Here is a 21117-nt window from a genome sequence, read left to right as displayed (position 1 = left end):
GCCTAACATGGCTGCAACGCAAGCTGAAAACCAGCAGCAAAATGAGGTGAATTGTGAGCAAGTGCAGCAAGACCAGACTCAGGATATTGGAAATACAGGATTACAAAATGGAACAGAAAAGAATGGAGGACGAGGATTATTAGGTTCTGATAGTGTAGTTATCAATACAAAAGCTAAGTCTCCCGGCCAAAACAGCCTTCCTGTTGAGATGAGTCAATATCGGCAAGAGTCGGGTGCGGGGCCTCCTCTTCATAATAGTACTGGTAACAGCGAAACGAATGCTAATAATTCCGATGTGGATGGGGGGAAACTTAATTCGGAAGGTAAGTCGTTCTCACAAAATTCGGAACAAAGTGCAGGAAGTGACGGGAATTTCGTTAAAGTGTCAGAGAGTGGTGGGCAAAACATGCAAGGATTTAGTGTTACCCTCTCCGCTAGAGGGAACTATCATCCCGATCAGCAACACGGAGTTGGAAATCCTGTTCAAAACAGTGCCGACACGGGTAACATACACCAAAATCATCCATTTAGTCAATTTGGCCAACAAGGAATGAGGCATGGTTTTCCCCCGGCTACGAAACCTATTCCGAGCGGGCCAATGGTGCCCCCCCGACCACCAAGTGCTGGCCCTAACGTTGGTGGTGGTGGTTTTCCACCTCATGGGGCTAATGCGGGTGCATCAGTCCCTGGTGGTCCCCAGCAGCAAGGGAGGTTTCTCTCAGGGCAAAGCATATCACAACCAACTGGGCCCACTCCAACCCTAAACCAACTCCTTCAGTCATCGAACCCTGCCGCGGCGGCAGCAGTACACAGATATCACCAAAATAGTGGTTATGGTGCTGAGTATGGACCAGGAACTGGTGGAAGTATGCAGGGGTCACAGAAAGGAGGAGTAGCCCCAAACGTCAGCGGGGAACAGCAGTACAACCAGAGTTGGCCACCCCAACGTCCTCTTGCATCGTACAGCCCTCACCAGGTCACTCCTGGCTACAGGAACCAACCTCAGGTGATTATAGATAATTTCACTTGACGAACTTGTTTAAAATAACCGATGTGCACCGTTGCAACCAACAATGCAACTGTTGTGACAAGATATTCGGTTGTTATTGTCCTAACAAATAAGCCGGTGTGATTATGTGAGATCGTTGAAGTCGCGAGTAACTAGACGCGACAGTCATCGTTGTAAAGGTTAATCCTTTGTCAAGATGTATTCCAAATGTTTGTTTACATTCACTCACTATCTTACTCTGAATCCATTACCCAACGATGCCGTTTTGGCTATTCCCCTTGGGACCACATTTTACTGTTTATTTTTTGGGATGGTGGATTAGCCATCCTAGGGTGTATATAGTTGTCTTTAAGCGATAATAATTTGTATTATAAAGCTCCTAAGCTCATTTGAAAATTGTTTATTTGGGATCATCCTATATTTGTGAGCCGTGCCTTTTTTATATCTCCATTCACATAGGCTTTATTATGAAGCATTTTTCACCATTGAGCTGCTAAGAATTTTATTTATAATAAAGTGATAGGAACTAAAGTAATATTACAGGATCGTTCAAAATTTTAATGTGCGATTTAGAAACGTGATTTATTGATTATTTGCACCCTTCCCCATTAATGATCTTTTATGGCGTTGTAATTTCTGAAATCCATGTATTAATTGATTTTCCTCCTTGGTTTCGTTCATTATCAAAAATTTCAGTTCTTTATTTAGTATACGCTATCCAATACCTTTCATGGCTTCTTCCGGGAGAAGTGATGTCGACATCCATTAAATTGCCTTTGATTTTCCATTTTCATCGAATCTTGTTTCGAACGATGACTGTTTATATGAATTTGAGTTGACTATTTGGAGAAAAGCATTTTGCAACATTTTGTTCAGGAGTAATACATGTGTATCATCTTATTCAGGGCTGTTGGCGTTTATGTATTTCCAAGTGGATAGTGTGGTCGAAGTGCCATTTTATACTCCAAATTGATGTTAAATGTTGAAACTTGTGAGAAATAAGAATATAATTTTGGAAATAATGCAAAGACTAATTAGGAACTTTATTTGGTAGTGTTATTATGTTGATACAAATACAGATTACCATGCCTAATAGTGTTTGCAAACTTTGTATTCTTATGATTTTTGACTAAATTTTTCTGTGTAAGGAGTTGTGGCTTTTGGTGGGGCATTGTATTTTTGGCGAAGTTGATTCTAGCATTTTAGCTTTCAATGAACTGCTTGTTTTTATTGTAAGTCCTGTTGTTCAGGAAAACATTTCTTTTTGATGTTGTTTCTTGGCTAATGTTGTAATTTGCAACCGTACACACCTGCCGCTTGCGGTTTAGTGCGTAATTGTCGTAATTTTTTGTCTATTTGGGTAATAAGTCGTTATTGATCACAGTTGTAAGTTGATGGTTCTCAATGCAGTCAAATTTGTAATAATTGCTGCCTTGAATGGTACACTTCAATGCAAACATTTATTCTGCAATATTCTCACCTTATATCTTATTTTCTTAATATGTACTTAATTTTATTTCTAGTGACTGTTCTGCTTAAGGCCAATGCATTAAATATTGGTATTTAAAAATAGGCTATATGCTATGCTTTTTAGAAATATTTCATTCTGTTTCTGTTGAATTGAGTGAATTAGGCTATTTGTTTGTTTTTATACCTTATGCTGTTGAAGTTTTGAAGAATGTTCTTTTTAGTTCCAGAATATTTTGTATTTTCGATTATTTAATTTAAAATTGATGAATTTGTTTTCCATCCCATGCATAACCCCCAAGGACTGGTTGCTCTGCGGAAAAATCGGAAATATACTTGAATTTGTTGCTGGTTCTTCTTGTTTGACTCCTACGTAAACTGAGATGCGAATGTTGTTGTCTCTATCTAGTTGTAACAAAAAAACATTTTTAGGACTGTGTTTTCACTACTAACATGCTTTTGCTCTGCTGGTTTATTAATGCTTATAGATTATTTTCGTGTCTGACAATGAATTACTGAAAATGAATATAATTTTATTCAATTGGCTTTGTTAATGATAAAATATGAACCCTCCTTAAAGTCAGGGAAACATATTTGCTATTAATTATTTTCCAGTATAATTTGTTCTAAAGGAAATGCCACTGCCATGATACATCTTGTGGGTATAGATATATTTAAATATATTAAAATATATAGTATACCTGACATTTGGAAGGAGTTGCAGTTATAAAACTTTTCATGCATATCATCATCACATCACATGTCTTTCTGTTGTTCTCTCTACTTCTCATTCAGATACAGTGTTTGTTTTTTTCATAGTTAGCACCTTTGGCTTGAATTAACTGTCTTTTATTATGTATTCCTCTCAATTCTCAGCATATGCAGATTTATATTCCACTCAGATGATTTTGTTTACGTGATGGAGTTTTTCGTCAAACCCAACACTCTCACAATTCACCCTCCCTTCTATTTCCCCTAGTTCCTAAACGTTCGTTAATTCCTACTGACAGTTGTGCACTATTATCTTAGCACGTTGAAATGAATTTTCATGGGTCAAGATTAATTAAATTTAATTTTTTCACCGTAAAATGCACCTTAGTAAAACAAGGGGCATAATTTTTGAGGGGCAGTTGTTGGTGATGAAGGGTTGACATGATCGCTAAATTAAAAAGGGCCTTTCCATGGTTTTGTTTGGACAATGGCAGAAAAAACTCCCCACTATGTTGTCAATGGGCCAAGTAATTAATTAAAATTAGGTGAGAAAAATGCCCTCTTTTGCTATTATAGCCAGTTCCAGCTCCTAATTACTGGTATTGACTCCTTAAAGTTGTCTGGGCCATTATTTTCTGGCCCTCTCTTGCTCTTGTAGCATCCCCTCCCTCTGTACAATTCTTTTATGTACTTTTTTTTATCAAAATCATAAACTATAGTCAGTGGCGTGCCAGACACCCCCGCAGTCCCTGCATGGTGGGGGACCCATAACCGAAAAGGGTCCACTATCGATTCTTATGAACTCGTTTTGCCTACATGGGGAGCCCAGAAAGATACCGGTAAGCCACTGGCTATAGTTCTCTATAGTGTTCTCAGCTGAATGTGTTGTAGTTTATCCACAGCGTGTTACTTGTTTTTAGTTTACAACCCTTAAATGTTTTCAGTTAATGTAATGATTGAGCCCATGTTATTTTGTTTCGTCTCTCCTCTTGTGTGTCGTTTCTAGATTGTAAACCTTGGTAAATTGAGACTGTGGTGGCATATGCATGCGGCACTGAATCATTCCTGATTGGTAGAGTTTCTAACCCTTTTTCTCCCTCTCCTCTCTCCAAATCTCTTTGCTCCATGAAGCACCAAGTCCAAAATTAATTCTTATAGGAGTAATAATCATCATCTGTTTGCAAAGCTCTGCTTTGACTTTTGTTTATTTGTGCGTACTCAGATTCAGGTGGTTTAATAACTTTGTGTTGGCAAATTTCTGGTTTTGCTACGCTGATATGCTTAGTTATTTGATTGGTCAGCCCATTAGTTTTGATTTACTTGTATTGCCTGCAATTTCTTATTTTCTGAATGTTTTTTTCAATATTAATTTTTATGGTTTACATTCTTGAATTAATAAATTTCATTTTGATATAGTTTTCCTCGTGTAGTTTTATGTTAGGATTGAGGTTTGTTGTTTTACTTCTAGCGATTGGCTGAATTACTGACTATTGTGCACCCACATGCTCTCTGTGGCTTAAATTGTAATGCAAGGAGCTGAAGCTTTTTTGCTTGCTGATTAAATTATTTTGGATTGATAAAATTTAATTACAGATGTTTAAACCTGTCAAAGGTTAATCAACATATTATTCTATGCTGTTGAAATTAAAACGTTGTGGCCTTTCCACTTACAGTTGTGTTGAATGCTTAGGCAGAGTTCAGTATTCATTTTTTGATTAAAATCAATGAGTAAGTGTGTATCTGTGTATTGGAACAGAGTAATTAATGTCTTTCATAGAGGATTAATAATGCAGCAGGCAAATATTCAGTTGCCATTTATTTTCACATTTCAATAATTGTCGTTATTAATTGTAATGGAGGTGACAGTTTATTCTAAACTATTGTATGTTATTGGCACATGCAATGCCACATTCAATTGCATAGTTTCAGATCTTCTGTAAATGTCTCATGCTCTCATAAGGATTTTACAAGTGGATAAGAGTAAGTTCTACGTCAATCCCATTTGGAAGATGACAGCTCGGGCATAATTTTTCACACCTGTAGTGGAAGAAAAATTGAATGGTATCTTCAAATTTATTCATGTCCTGAAAGAGCCTTAGTCAGACTGTCTTTTGAGCAGGATTCAGACTTGCTTATGCTTTGTTTTTCAATGGAATCGGAGTAAATGTTGGCTGGTAGCTATCACTAAAGTTATTGTGGCTTGGAAGTCAATTTTCAGATCCGTCTTTTGTGTTGCTGTGTTATGTTATAAAGGAGTCGCTACTTGTAAGTTTTGCCATTATTTTTTGGAAGCAAAATAAATTTAGAGGAGATTTCAGTTGCAAAATATTTGTGACTTTGCATCAGTTTGAATACTATCAAGAAAATAAGAGTATTTGAAGCTAGTATATCATGGTAAACTTTCATTTTATTATTTCTTTCATAGACCGTGTTTCTTGCATTGGTCCCACGCCTCCTTTGTTTTATGCCCCTCTTGTGCAGATTGGTGGAAAATAAGTGTACAGTATAATAAAGTAACTGCCAACTGTTTATCATTTTGTTATTTGGATAGTGCTCTTTTGGACATTTGGAATATGGTCTTCAGCTAAACAATGTGCGTCCAGTTTTTTTACGGACTTCTGTGATGATTTAGTTATTATTCGATATTTCTGAGCTAACTGAGTGGAAGTAAGTATGGCGAGCTTTTGTTGTAACATCATTTTTCTTTGGAATGCTTGTTTTCAGGCTTTTATCCTTGGTCGTAAAATATTCAGTATTTCAGGTATACAGTTGAGCCTAGACTTAATTTGTTAATTTATTGATTTATTTCCTTTCACCATCCAGTGTTACAAATCCCATTGTCAAATTTATTTAATGTACCTTGGTGGGTTATTGGAATGGGAATATCCGGGCTACTTCGATTGCATCTTAAATAAAGTTAAACTTTCAGTGCTTCAACATCTGTATATGGTAGCTGAATTTCACATAAGAAACAGTTCAGTTCAGGTTGTTCAGGATTCAGGGGTGGTAATGTTCCTCTTCTTTCACAGAATGTCTGGAAAATCTAAAATTTGGTGTGCTGAACCTTAACACAGGATGGTTTTTGGTATGGTCTTGAGGATGAGAAATAGTAGGTTCCAACATATGAAAAAATCTGATTTGAGAGTGCCAAGCTATGAATGTCAATTGTATTGTGTTAGGTCATGCTATTTGTTAGCGTAATCATTGTGTCGCTATTTAGGGCTCTCATTAATGTCAGGGAAGTGGAATATTTCTGGTTAGCAAAAAGATAGAACTTTAGCCTAGCGTCCTCCAAAAAATGTTTTTTCTGCTCTTGGCGTACTTATTTTAGAAATTAAATTTTTTATGGGAGAAATCGAAGCAAAGAAATTAATCGTCAGTAAATTTGTGCCCATACAAAAACTACTTTCGGCGGTAGAATACCAATAATAAGTAATAAATGAAATGGATGGTAAGCTTTCGCTATAGCAGATGATTCTAAGAGTGTTTGCTTCAAACGGTGCTGAAGAGATGTTAAATAGGCTTTTAATGTTAACTGTTAAACCTGGAATTATGGTAGGATATAGTTGGATCACACGCGACCCCGTTTGGCCATGTCGGAATTTTCTTTATTGTGAAGCGATTGAGTAATAAGTGGTGAAATGGCCAAGCGTACTCCAATTATAATGCTAACACGCTTGGGTGCGTATTTTTATTGAATTTTGACTCGTATCGGGAACAGATATAAACGTGCGTAAATTCTTCCGCGTATCTTGGTATTCTCCTCCTCGTTTGTTCACGTATCGTAGTAAGAAATGTGAACATAATACAGTAGCAATTTTAATCTTTTTGAATTCACCGTACTTTTGGTTAATTGATAAAAAGGTGGTTTTTCAGGACAGCCAGGATTGTTGAAATGAAGATTTATCTTCTTTCAACTTTAGGAAAGGACTGGGCATATTACCCTGGGAATTTATTTTTTTTTCCCTCATGGAAACATGCTATCATATTTTTTGACTCATTACGTGTATTCGACAAGGTTAGGAAAATGATCGAAGGGAAGGAAATGCCGCCTTTCCTCCTCCTCCTATTTCTTAGTGACTCACTCTCACCGAAGATTTCGACACTTGGATTGCCGCCGATATTTTTTGTGATTTTCGATTGTGGTTTTCGTATGATCTGAAAGTATTTCTTGATAGGAATAAAACTTAGAGTTGGTTTATTGCAGAAAGCATATAGTTCTATGGAATTCAAAACGCAGTACTTTTCGTAGTAATCTTAACGGCTCTTGACGTCGGCCATGTTCGTGTGGAGTAGAAATAAAAAAACCTCCTTTTAAAGTTTTTGTCAGTGAAAATATATGTTTATATTTGTAAAGTCTGTTGGTTTAGTGAAACTCATTTGGAAGTCGCAAATCATCTGGAATGGGAATAACGTATTTTCTCGTGGGAACGTCGAAAATGATACGACTCGGTCACTCACCTGCTCTCCTGGTTAAACGGCCGATGCCTGGCCACGTTGGTGGGAGACGAAAAGGCGGTCGTTGTGGCTTGGGCTATGACGTGAAAAGAGCTCTTGTTGGTAACTTATGTAATGTCACCGGTTGTATTGTTGATTTAATCATTTTTGAAATATGTGATTAGCTGAAACTTGTCTCTGTGGTCATGGTAATAGTCACATATTTGTCGTCGTAATTTCAAAAGTCTTAATATTTTTGTAGCGGTGTCACGATTGGGAAATTCTGCAGTCAAGATTATTGCTCTAGGATAATTATTTCCCTCCAATAACGAATGGCAAGGACTGATGAGCGGGACCCAACGGATTTGAAAGATGTCCTTGTCATACTCCGCTCAGGCAGGTCCTCTACTTTAGAAAGCGTTCGTTAAGCATGTATACCTCTCCATTTTCAGAGTAACCAGGCAATTAACGAAATCTTTAAGTTACTAATCTCACATTCTTCCGTGCTGTTTGTTTTGTTCTTTATGCCATACGTAATGAAACTGCATTTGTCATTTACAATATACTTCATTCGATGCTCGTCGGTTTCTTTTTTTCTGCTCTTGTCGTATTCTTTTAAGTGTACCACTTGAGTTCAGGCAGCATCTTTTTCTCATAATTAGTTAATTTCGTATGAGCTATGGGGATTAGGTTTTCAAGGATGTCATGGTGTCTAGTATTTCCAGTGTTAATATTTAAGTACGGGACTATCTATTATTGCCTAACGAACTTGGCATTGCCCTCGGTAGCTCTACGGCACGCAAGACTTCATTAGGAGTTCTAAGAGTGTGGTTGCCTCTCCGGTCAGTCTACGGGAACCGTCTTCTTCCCTTTCTCTCTCCCCCCCTCCATTACCTACTCATTTCCTCCCATCTGTCCCCCACACTCCACTCTTTGCGCCTGGCTCACCTGTTCTTTATTTTTTTGTTTCTTGTTCCTTCACGAACGTCAAGTTGTTCTCCCACTCCCCCTCGTTTCCTACGAGTCATTCCAAGGCAGTACTTGGGTGCAACTTGGGTCGACTAGATAGTTCTGAAACTCCTTCAGGTTTCTTTTGGACTGCTTCGTTTGAGAGAGTATGGTGCATTCGATCGTTTCAGTCACTTAATTTTCCTTTCCATTTGCCAAAGGTTGTGTGGATAATAATTGTGGCGATAGCTAAGAACCCGTGTTTAATACGTCTGTTTGACGACTGTCATTTAGTTAATTTCAATCGAGGAATTTGGTCATTTCCTCCGTAGCATGTGTGTCGGGGTTAGGACGGCGGGGCTATTTTCAGTTTCCAGCGCCAACGGAAGTGAACACGTGTAAAAGGCGTCAAACTGGAATTTCGATCATGGCATCTAGTCCATGCCTTTTTAGTCATCGAGGCATAATTAAAATAATAGTTAAGCTAGAGAGAAAAATATACTTTGGCGAGTCTAAGAGATCCGATAAGTAAGGTTTATTTTAATTTACGAGTAAATAAATTCAAGTCGAATTTCTTTCACGGAAGTTTCATTGTGAATGGCAAGTGAGGACAATTTGGAATCGCATATATCCGAGTAGTCAACGCGCTTTCAAAATAAATTAAGAAACGCCAATTACAGTGAGTGTGCTCAGGGGATGAACTCTTCTCACGCGTCCTCCCGCATTAGCTATGCCATCGGAATAATGTTGCCTTTTTTTAAATTGACCACAACAGCTAATAAATCGAATTTTGAAGACAATGCTATTTTTTAGTTTCCATGGGTTTCATCGAACAACAGTACGACGAATTAGAAAATTTTGTGTATTCAATGAAATATCATTTTCCATTCGGTGACCTGTACTCGTTCGTGGGCTTTTTCATGCAGCTTTTGCCTCCAAGACTTCGCGGTTAGAGCGCCAAATCATTTCATTCTACGTAATACGCATGGTTTCCATTGTAATTTAACGGGTGGAAACTTGGACAGCATTTTGAAATTGTGAACTTGTTTAAATTCATTGCAAATGTTATGGTATGGTCTGAGTTTGATATTCCGTAAATATTTGTTTCAGCAGCCCAGTCAGTGTGGTGGGTATAATCTACGCCGTTCGATTAAAATATCTTTTGCTGGGATCGCTATTGGATCTTTTTAGACAAGAAGTGCCCCCTGATGGTTACTAATGGACTGAACGTAATCTTGGGAATTGTGTTGATAATTAGAATTTCTTGAACCAAAAATAACGCAGAGTAGCGAAAAAATATTCCGGAATCAGGGCTTCAGAAATTTTTCTCTTTGTTTTTCACCGCGTGCTAGGTTGTTTTAATAATGATATTTGAGCGTCAAGTATGACATTTGAATTGATGAACGAAATGTTCGTTTGATTAAAAGCGATTTTTGAGATAATCGTAATCTCACTACCAAGAGCGGTTAAGTTAGGGAGTTCTTCCTTCTTTTGGCCATGGTATCCAACTGCCGCAAATCGTAAGCTTGTCGAGGTGTCGTCAGCCATTCGCCGAAAGGCTGTTTTTTTTTACTCCCCTTCAATGGTAATATTGGCTGCTCAATGGGTTTTCATTAACACTGTACAGTATTCATTAGCACCCCGGCCCATTTGATGATAATGACCTATTCAAAAATATTTGTATCTGGACCCCTATGTGTCAAAATATTATGGTGTAAGCCGGTTCTACGTTCGTTAATGCCTCAAATTTTATGTTAGTCCATAGTTGTGTTCTGTAAGTTTTCACATCTGTTTTTTACATCGGCATAAACATATTAATGCACATTAGCGGATGACTCCGTTTTCAGTTACTGTTGCGACATCTCCCGCAGTTTCTTTGGAAATAAACATATTAGTATGTGTCGCGGTAGTCCAGGGGTAGAGCGTTGGACTACTGACCGGAGGGACCGGGTTCGATTCATGGGCAAGCCTCTCTGGGCACCTGCCGCTCCAAACAAGCTATGTGGTTGTTCGGGTACAATATCTTCCTGTGAAACCATAACCGGCACAGGGAAAGGAACTGGCCCCCCTACCCTGATGTCTGAATTTCGCACCCCGTCGGGCTTAGTCCTGGGTGAGCTCTACCATCGCCAATCAAACCGACCTTCGGGTTGATTACTGTGTTTATGGTTTTTTTGTGAACATATTAGTTAAAATGTTAAATATCGCAATGCTTTGGTATATCTTTCATTGGCCTTATAAATCGAGCTATTTAAAATGTTTTTTTACCATGAAAAAGGCATGGAGATAGTTGGATAAACTAGTAAGCCGCTTAAATTAGGCAATAATTGCGATGTGGAAAGGAAATCATGTATCTTAGGAGCCGTTCTTCAGTTCAAAGCAGTTTGCATGGAGGATTTTGTTTAGGTTTTGTATATCCTTATGTATAGTATTTTGAAAGTCTTATGCTTTTTTTGTCGGAAAATATGTAATTAAAAAGTTGAATTTACTTATCCAGTTTCACAATGTTTTTTTACATAAAATTGTATTATTATAGACAAAATTTTGTTTTGTATCAAAATGTACTCTTCTTTAGTGTTTTCCCTTCCCTTGAGAACCGTTGATCGCCTTGATATACACGAAGGGGTATGGGTAACTTTGATTAATTCTAAATATTAATAGAGATAGAAACTTAGTTTTATTTTTTATGGACAGTCTCCATGTAGAGTTGTATATTTCTCCCGGCGAAACTTGAGCTTTTGAAGACCGTCATTGTAGAACTCAGCCGATTGAGTCGAAAACCATTGTTCCATGTCTTGAATGACGTCATTTATGTCGTGAAATCTCCGACGCCGCAATCATATTTTGACCTCTGGGGATAAGAAAAAGTCACTTGGAGCGAGATCGAGAGAACAGGGCGTGTGGCGAAATTTGAAAGCCACTTTGCTTTGACTGCCGGTCGCGACATGTTTGCTTCTGAAAAGGAGTCAGTAGTCGTGGAACCCATCGTGCTGACACCTTTAACATGTGCAGTTCTTGGTGAATAATTTTCCACGCACTGCCGTAACTAACATGTCTCATTCATGATCATTTGGATGTTTGCTGTAATAGGATGAAGTACTCCACTTTCTGCAACTTGTCTCCAACTGTGGCAGCATCGTCCGTGAGTGATAGTCCATTTCTTGGATCGTCTGTGAGGGGCAAGTGGGCAGTATCGAAATTTATTTTCTGCCACATAACTGTCTCATATGACGAGCCATCATTTTCATAAAGAAACATCATTTCAAAGTGGATTTGCTGGACACTTATCCTTTCAAATGAAGGAACTTAATCACACTGTGAGGCTCTATATTCTCCATACTGCGAGTTACTTCTATCTCTGTCTTCCTAAGACAAAACAGATTAACATTAATGGCTTTAATTTACAAAACTATGTGCATAAGAATCGCTTATTATGCAGAACAAATTTTATCCAGATGTATCGGTTATTTCTTAGCAATAATTACTTGAAAGCGATACCCTCCCGTATACTTCTTGTAATCCACCCGGAAGGAAGCCAGAATTTCATTATGCAGTGGAAGCTGATAGCCAATTGATCTAATATCTCAAATATTTTAATGGTTCCCAACTTTTCAATTCATATCCTTAAAGCCTTGCATAAAAAGGTGGTGAATTTCTCAAATATGAACTCTTTCGATTTTGAAACATCAAAATGTTTTCATCAAATGCATCTGGACTCCCTTGGCCCAATTCCTTTTTTCATTTGGTGATACGTTTACTCCGGGCTGGGAAATCCTAGTCTAATTATCTGCTTCTATACTTGGAGATTGCGCGTAAAATTTGTGTGGAAGTGCACTTTTTTGACGTCGAAAGCTGTCTATCGCTCAGTTAAGTCAGTCCATGCCTCGAATGCCACAACCTCAGTGAGATAAATACTTAATCGAATACCAAGGATTAAACGTCTGTTCGTAAACATAGGTGCAGTGTCACTATTAGGTATCCAGCATCCCAAAGTGTGTTGGTTATGGAGAGAATGGCGTGGCGATGTTGGACATTTTTCTATAAATATAGGATTCTGGTCACGTGTCATTTACACTCCTAAGTTGTTTTCTGCGTCGGTACAGGGCCTTGCATGCATTAGTATGATCATAGTGAAATATATTCATCACCTTCGCGATACCATGCTGAGCCTGAAATAGCATTTCAGTACCCTACGTCTTCTGCTGTTTTAAGAGCAGAAGCGTTAGAAATTCAATTACACAGTCAGTCAAAATGCCCAAGGCTTTCGTGGAATTTTTGCAATGTGTAAATATCCGATGTATATCTCGGTTTCACCTTATTCTAGTTCCAAATTAAAAGAATTACATTTAAACCTATTGGATAAATCTTGAATTCGCAACGAGTGAGCAGGAACATAAAACTGTCCTGGTATGGTCATCAAGCTGTAATTTGCGCCCAACCAAGAGTATATTTTGTTGCGATAGGGGGAATTTTTTTAGATGCTCGGGAATCTGTAATTAGTGATCGGTGAATTCTCTTTCATAACATTATGCAGCAGAAAAGAGGGTTCCGCGAACTTAGAACTTCGAGTCAGTCATGTTAAAGCTCGCAATATTCCTGTGAAGCTTAATCGAATAGTATTCTTATATTCTACCTGCCCAATCAAATGTACGTATATTGCCTAATTTGTGTGGAGCTTTCTACAGCAACTGCTTCGTAATTTTTCGTGACTTTCGAAATATGGAGTTTTGGCGCGGGTATGCAAGAGACTATTTTGCCCTTCTCTATTCTTTGCCAGAGGCATTAAAATGCAAATGTTTGCCGGAAGATGAAATGCGTCTATGGCATTTGTGGAGAATTTTTTTATGATGTTATAGGTGTAATAATATAATATTGATGTAAAAAAATATTATGTGTGTATAATAAAATATAGATGCAATAATTGACTTTCAAATATAACATGTTTGAGAGAAATCGAATTATCTTAAAGTTGGTATCTTCATTTTTCCATATTCACCTTTATTTAAGTCGCTTTGCTGAGGATATTAAAATCGTAAGGATTTTATGCGAACCTGTTAGCAATAAATGCAATTCATATTTGGTGTTCTGAATGCTGAAAAGAGTGTACATTAATAAACTGATTAGGTTCTGGAATGGTAAATATTATCTCCCAATGGACATCGATGTGGGAGGCTAGTGATTAGTTGCCGAATGCTATTTCAGATGAACGGAAACTAAATTCGGAGTTGATCTTTGTGAATGGGGTCCATCCTCTTTGGTCAAGCTCGAATGCTGGCATCCCAATTCATTTTAAAATATGCGTCTATGTACAGGGAAAATTGTATAATGTTGTTTTTAAATTGTCATTCCGTACAAGCCACTGCAGTATTTGCTATCGATGTATATGTAAACCCTAATGGAAAAGTGCTTACTGAGCATATGCGTCAATAGAAATTAGATTCTTTGCCAAAAGTAGTGTTCTGGCCCCAATTCTATGATGATCAACAAGAGGATGGAGAGCAGGGTAAATGATTACGTAGGGGATCATCAGTTTGGGTTTAGGAAGGGGAGAGGCACGCGTGTTTCCATTGCAGTAATGTGTTCACTAATAGAGGGGAACAAGAATACAATCAGGACATATTTTCCGGTTTCGTAGATTTCGAAAAGGCGTTTAATAAAGCGAATTGGGAACAACTGAGTAATATCGCAGAAAATAGGACTAGTTTGGAGGGATAGGAAACAAATCCGCAAGCTATACATGTTTCAGACTGCTCATGTGCGAGTGGGGACAGAGAGTCCGGATTGGCAGTGTTAGGAAGAGGTGCAAGGCAGGGTTGTCCATCGTCACCGGTGTGCTCATCGTATATGTGGAGGAAATGATTAAAGAGCTACGGGATGAGCTGGAGGTAGGAATGAAAGGTGGCGGGGAATTCATTAAATCAGGTTTGCTGATGACCAAGCTTTAGTTTGTCAGTCAGCCAAGGGGATGCAAGCATTGCTGAGTGGATTGGAAATTCAGTGCGATAGATATGGGATATGGACAAATGTAATGGAACCAAAAGCTATGCGACTTTCCAGAAAGAGTAAAGCTAAGTTAAAACGTTAAAATAGGAGGGCAAAAACTTGAGCAGGTTGAAGTGTTTTATCTCGAAAGTGTTTAGAGCCAAAATGCTAAAAGTAGAAGGGACATAAGGAGAAAAATTGCGCTAGGCAAAGAAGTTTTTACGAAGAAAACTTTTGACAAGGACGTTGATTAAGGATGTTAAGAAAAGACTCGATAAAACTTAGATATGAATCGAAGTTTTGTGCGGTGCGAAAACATGGTCATTGAAGCAGGATAATAGGCGTAGGTTGGAGGCTTTTGAAATGTGGGTGTGGAGAAGGATGGAAAAGGTGCAGTGGCCAGAAAGGGAAACAAAGGAGAAAGTGCTAGGTATGGTGGGAAAGAGGTAGGGATTGTTGGGAGAAATCATGAGGAGACAGGAAAAATGGATGCAAAGTGAATTGATCTGCAGTGCAATGTTGAACACTATGATAGAGGGGAGAATGTTAGGCAAACGAGGAACGGGTAGGAATATGATAGGGATGGTAGTCAGAATGAAAGGAGGAAGAAGTATACGGAGATGACGAGGGGCTTGTTGTAGAGTTGGGTTGTATTTTGTTGGGAGAGACGAAGAGTATTGTTTGGTAGCTTGTATCCATCCAAAACCTACCTTGACCGGTAGATTACCTATAATAATAATAAATATATAATGAAGACGTTATTGGTTCTTTTAATGCCTTCGAAAAAACTCTTTATCGGTAAGTACACTATATCATGTATAATGCGGAGCTAGAATCTAATTTTAGAGATGTTATTATGATGCGATGTTTGAGGTCTGCGATCATTTTATGGATGTGCGTTTTTGGCCATTATTATAATGTTTTGATTTGTATCTATGATTTGATAAATCCGAATGGTGATTGGTAGTAAACGTGAAGTATGGTTCCATAATAACTTTTACACCTTTATTTTAGTTCGATGGTTGCCTTCCTTTACTTTTTTATGCTGTGTTAATAGTCACAGAGGTGGTTATAAAACTCTCACCCGTTCCTCGTTGGTGTATATGGTAAACCATAACATTCTCAAAAGTGAAACTCCGCCCTTAACATCCTTGAATTAGCTCAAATAATGATTAGAATTGGGTCATTAATTGGTATGTGGGATGACAGAAACGGTTGGTGAATGCAGAAAGGTTAAATAAACCAAGGATTAATGAATCATTAAATGAAAAAAATTGCTGTCGCACGTGGGATAGAATTGTGCTCGTTGAAAATCTCGCTGTAAGAGTTACTGCTCCCGCTTTTTCAGCTTATTTAAAATTATAATATCGCCCTGTATGGCTTCATACATATGCAGAGGAGAGTTATTTGGCAAATGAATGTCTGCTCTCTAGTAGTCGGTAATTTTCTTTTTTTAGTAGATAGTTACTTGGGCTTTGAGCTCACTTGCAATTGATGGGTAGGGTGTGCACGACCTGATCGGGTCGGACTGCGTATATGTATTCCGTGTGGGTCCGCCTGCGGCATCTGTGATGGACAAGCCATTATTTATGGATGACACTCGCGATGTTAGCAGAGAGAGCTTCCATATTTGTCCACATGACATTGTCCATGTATCGTAAGGTTTGGTCCAAATTGGTCAATTCAACCATCGTTAACCATTTTCTTCCGCATTGACTGCACTCACTTAATTGAGAAGCGCGAGTGGGACCGATACCTTCGCATGCCGGATGGTAGATGCAGTTGTGAAATGAAACCTTCGCGAGCAGGTGAAATGTTTACTAAACGTAGGTGGAGATGACATAAGTAGACTTATAATTGCTATTTTTAGTTCATCATTTCGGAAATAGGTGTTACATAGCAGCGGTCACTTTAAAAACTGCGACAGAACAAGGTATTTTGAGTGCAGGGCCTGAGAGAGATAATTCAGGAACGCCGAAATGGAATTTGTACACTCGATTAAATACCTAGGCGGTATCCTCTCTCACGACCTCTCCCGGATGAAATACATACGGCGAATATGTGGACGAGCTAGCAAAAAATCAGGATTTATAGAAGAATATTGGGTAAATGTGATGAAAAGTTCAAAGAGAAATGTTATCCTTCGCTGGTCAGGCCTAATTTAGAATATGATGCTAGTATATGGGATCCTCACGAAGTTGGATTGATTGCCGAATTGGATCGTATGCAGCGCAGTGGAGCTAGATGTTAAACGTTATTATGATAAACTTAGTAGCGCATCCAAAATATTAGAGGAGCTAGGCTGGGAATCACTCACGGAGTGAAGGCTAAATAACAGATTGAAACTCTTGCATAAATTGGAAGGATGTCTCTTTGGCAGCGATTTTGAAAATGTATTATTAACCAAATCGGTGCTATGGTAGGCGAGATTATGTAATTGAAATTAGAGTGATTAAGTGTAGAACAGATAGATTTAAATGTCATTTTATCTACGAACGATAAGGGATTATAATAACATTTTCCAACCGCGGTAGGGGCTATTCGGGTTCACTATTCACTTCGGGCCTATTCACCCCCTGCAACAAAACCTAGAGGTGGCTTTCAGAGTACTAAACTATGAAATAGATAATAAAGCGCCCCCCTGCGGAAAGACTGTCGTGAAATCTCTTGCCTTCCACAATGGGAGGATGGAATGTTCGTATATTTTCGAGTTGAAGTTCGGGTAATGAAAATGAACTGGAACCAGATTCATTCAGTTCGCAGCTGTATTGGTTATTATTGCATTGTAGTTATGAGATGATTATTGAATCATCATAATTGTGATTACATGTGAAGTATCGGATATTTTTCAGTAGAAGCATGTTGGAAGTAATGGGTGGGAAAGAAAAATCTGAGCATATTCTTCAATTTTGACTGAATCCTTTGTTATAAATCAGTAAATGTCAAACGCTTCTAAAGCTAACCTCAAAAGTATGAAGAAGTGACGTTCGGATAGTGGTGGTTATCAATTCTTATAGTTTCTTACCTGTATTGTGGCCCAGGGTTTGAGTGGCTTCTGTGTTTTAAAAAATCCCATGACAAGGACTTCTGTATTGTAACATCCAATCAATAATATTGATTTTAACTATGTTTACGGCATCCTTTCATCGCTCCTTGGATTTAATTTTGAACCTTTTTTTGTTTTACTTCTGGTGTCGATGGTCTCAAGATAACTTTAGCCCTGGGTATTTTCTTCAGTACTGATGAAATGTTCAGTGGTGTCATTTAAGGTGGTTGCTCATATGTTTAGATGCACAAAATAGTGTGAAGCTGATTTAAAACTTACGAAAGGCTTAAGAGAATAACCGCAATATCCTTTCTATCGGATGTTTTGTTAATCAAGAGTCATTTAGTTTATTACGTCTGTCATCAACTGCTCTGATAGGGTTCATTCTACTCCACCACCCCATTTGCGTCGATACATAACGCTGACGCATTACTGTCATTCTTGCGAAGTCTGGGTTGCTTCCGAAAATCTGAAGAGTATCCGTCGCCATTTCCTTGTGCCAGAAAATTAGAAATTCCAAAATTAAATTCTAAAATATAATTTACATTTTAATTTGTTGCTAGAATCGTCCCCCTGTGGATAACTGAGTTTCCAAGCAACGGTAGTAGTGATCGGCGCGTTTAAACGTAGCCATTAATGCTTTTGCCGCAAGCCATTTATCTGTTTATATAGTTGCCTTCCAGTAGTTTTTGTGTTAATTGTAATAGAATTCGTCTATAAAAGTAGTCGTTTTCCTAAATATGCAACATCTTAAACAAACTACTATCCCCTCACCGCTGGAACTAGCTTTTTCGCGACAAGGATGGGATCAAAGACTTTTGCTTTCCCTTTCGTATTTTTTCGTCGAGGGTGAGGAAATATTGCACAAAAATCCGCAGATGTGCCCCTTTATCATGCTTCACCCGGGTAAGCTTTAAAGCAACTTTATAGCTCCGTCTTGGAGGGCCTTGAAGCACTTGTCATTTTGATCCTTTGATATGTTCTCTCTGCCCTGGGGGGCATCGCTGACATTGTGCGAGTACGTGTTTTTTTAAAATGGAAAGTATTTAATTTATAAAATACGCAAAGAAGTCTTTCGTTGGTTTTGCCTGTTTTTTGCAAAGTCAATATCCTACGATTTCTGATTATCTCTTTCATATGGTAAGAACACGAACTTCATGTGTACATGAAGTCAGAAGGATAAATCCAGCGAAAACTAGTACATATTTATTTGTTTTTTGGGTATTTTATTTGAGCGTTCAGTTTCTCTTTGTGGTTACGTCCAGCTATGTAAATAAATGCCCCATGGGTTTCAGTTGAGTGAGAAACAAATTAAATTTTATTCACAATTAGAATGCAGAATACCTACTTGATAAATACTTACTTGGAAGGCACACGCATGCCCTCGTCTGAGTAATGAAAAAGCAGAAAAAACACAGTTAAAATATTGTCATATACACGAGAAAATATGCAGAATCCTGCATGGTGTAAAGGGTATGGTTTTATATAATAATTGTTTGCCTTCATCCGTGTTCAGGGTTATGATGGTATGGCGTCCTTACGGACATTTTTATTTTAGAGATTTTCCAGTTCTTTTTAGTTTCCCTTGTTCGTTGGCTAGACTCTCAACAGTTTGGGTCGAATCTATTCCCATCAGTTCATAGTAATATGAAGGTATGACTTTAGTTCTTTCAAGATTTGGTTAGTTTTGAGATCGTCTGTGATGTTTCGTCTGCCCTTAATATGGAAAGGGGATGTGTGTGTATCACAACACGGGGTCTACAAAGAAGAAGGTATGTTGTGCTGCGTAACTTGGCCAGGCCGAATCGGCAATATCGTACTGGTAATTGTGACAAAACGTGTGTCGACAGGGGAAGTGTGATCGTTAAAGCTCTCCCTGTCGAATCTGAAACCCTCACAGGGCATTAAAGGTGTTATTTGCTCGTAATTGTCGTCGATATGAGGGAAGCGATCAGCCGCCGTGACTGAAAAATGTATTCCGCAGGTTTTGTTAAAAATTTTCCGCAGGTACCAACCACCTCAAAGAGCAGTGTGGCTTATTTGGTTAACTGTTACCGGTTACCTCGTTTTTTTACAGGATTTCACGACTGGTTATTATTGCTTGTTGAGTTGGTAGAATTGTAGTATGCACAGAAACTCCTGTCCCTACTCAGTGAAATGTTTACATTTTTTGTCTGCATTCTTGAATTTATTGAAATATTCTCCTCGTGGCTATTTCTGAATTGGATTTGGAGGTAAAACCCATATTACCTAATGACACCGTGTGGCTAATGATTCAGTCAAGAGTTCTGACCGGACATTCTGGTGGTGGATGCATCTTAGCTAGTATGCTCTTATATTTCAACTTCCACCGCATTAATATTCCCCATTGGTCGAAAGTTCTGTTAAAAATATTAGGATATTAAGGTCAAGTGAGGAAAAGCACATGTGGTCAATCGGAAGAAATCAAAATATCTGTCCGCATTCAACCAGGTAACCACCCTATCAGACTTAGTGGTTTGGGTTGATTCGTAGGGAAAGGATAAGTCGCACTTCTAAATCTTTCCCGTCAATTTGAATTGCTCGTTGCGTATGTGGTGCTCTCACGGATAGGATTCGTGCAGTTACCTTAACAATGGTCTGTAACCGTAAAATGCCGGCCAGGTATTTTTGGGAGTTTTTAATCAAGACTTCTAGAATTCACGTTCTCGTTTTGTAAGGTTCGGAGTAAAAAATACCGTAAGACCATTTACTCTAGTTCTAACACATTAAAAGTACACTTAAATACACAAAATAACAAACAAGAATACAAAAGGCAAACTGATGCGACTTTGTAAAATAGTTTCTCATTTTTAAGTTTGTATTTTTGTGATTAATCATGTTGAATATTAATATTTTACGAAGGCAAACTGCAAGAAAATTCAAGGCCCAAGATTAGCCGAAGTATTAAATGCTGCATCGATGCTGCTCAAGTTGCATCCCGAAAGCTACGATCATTTGCGGCACTGAAAATAATCGATCTTTCTATCGCTGTAATTGCACGCTCCTGAAGCGTGTAATGTAGTGAATACAGTGTGTCCCACAACTCTATTAACAGGTAGTGGTTTCCGAGATTCAAATAAACCTCCGTGGATATTAGAAGAGTAATTGATTCACAATGGGCTCATCAAATATTTGTCGTCAGAGTGGATTAATACCTGGAGATAGTCTGGAATTTTGTACGATTACGGTGACGTTGCCATTTATGAACCAACAGAAACTTGATGGTAGTGCTATCGCTGAGTCCATAGCCCATCCCATAAGCCCACTCCTGTGTTCAACCCACCAGCAATTCCAGTCTTGAGAAGTCGATTGAGGAATTCAATGTTTCGAGGTTTGTACAGAGATTTAAGGTGTTCCTAAGAAAGTTATCATAACTAAAGGCTAACTTCATTAATGTTTTTTGTGTAACTGCAAATGTTTCCTTTTTCAGTTTTTACCTCCAAGCTTTATTTGTTGATCAGGTGGTTTTTACAATCCACAGGATCCCTTAAGCTGT

The 21117-nt window shown here is 38.3% G+C and overlaps 1 protein-coding gene across 1 annotated transcript in view; it reads left to right on the top strand.

The window, feature by feature from the left end:
• Positions 1-3: 3 nt before the first annotated feature.
• osa (trithorax group protein osa) overlaps positions 4-21117 on the top strand; it is a 224733-nt gene continuing 203619 nt past the window's right edge. The window contains exons 1-2 of the mRNA XM_071599114.1: positions 4-1006; positions 3907-4026. Coding sequence (XP_071455215.1) covers positions 8-1006; positions 3907-4026 — 1119 coding nt within the window. The 5' untranslated portion in view covers positions 4-7. The remainder of the gene's footprint in view (positions 1007-3906; positions 4027-21117) is intronic.

The sequence above is a fragment of the Hetaerina americana genome, unplaced genomic scaffold (assembly GCF_022747635.1).
Source record: "Hetaerina americana unplaced genomic scaffold, ioHetAmer1.1.p SCAF_1, whole genome shotgun sequence".
NCBI classification, from domain to species: domain Eukaryota; kingdom Metazoa; phylum Arthropoda; class Insecta; order Odonata; family Calopterygidae; genus Hetaerina; species Hetaerina americana.
Note: the sequence above shows the minus strand (reverse complement) of the source record. Positions and strands in the feature narration are given on the sequence as shown.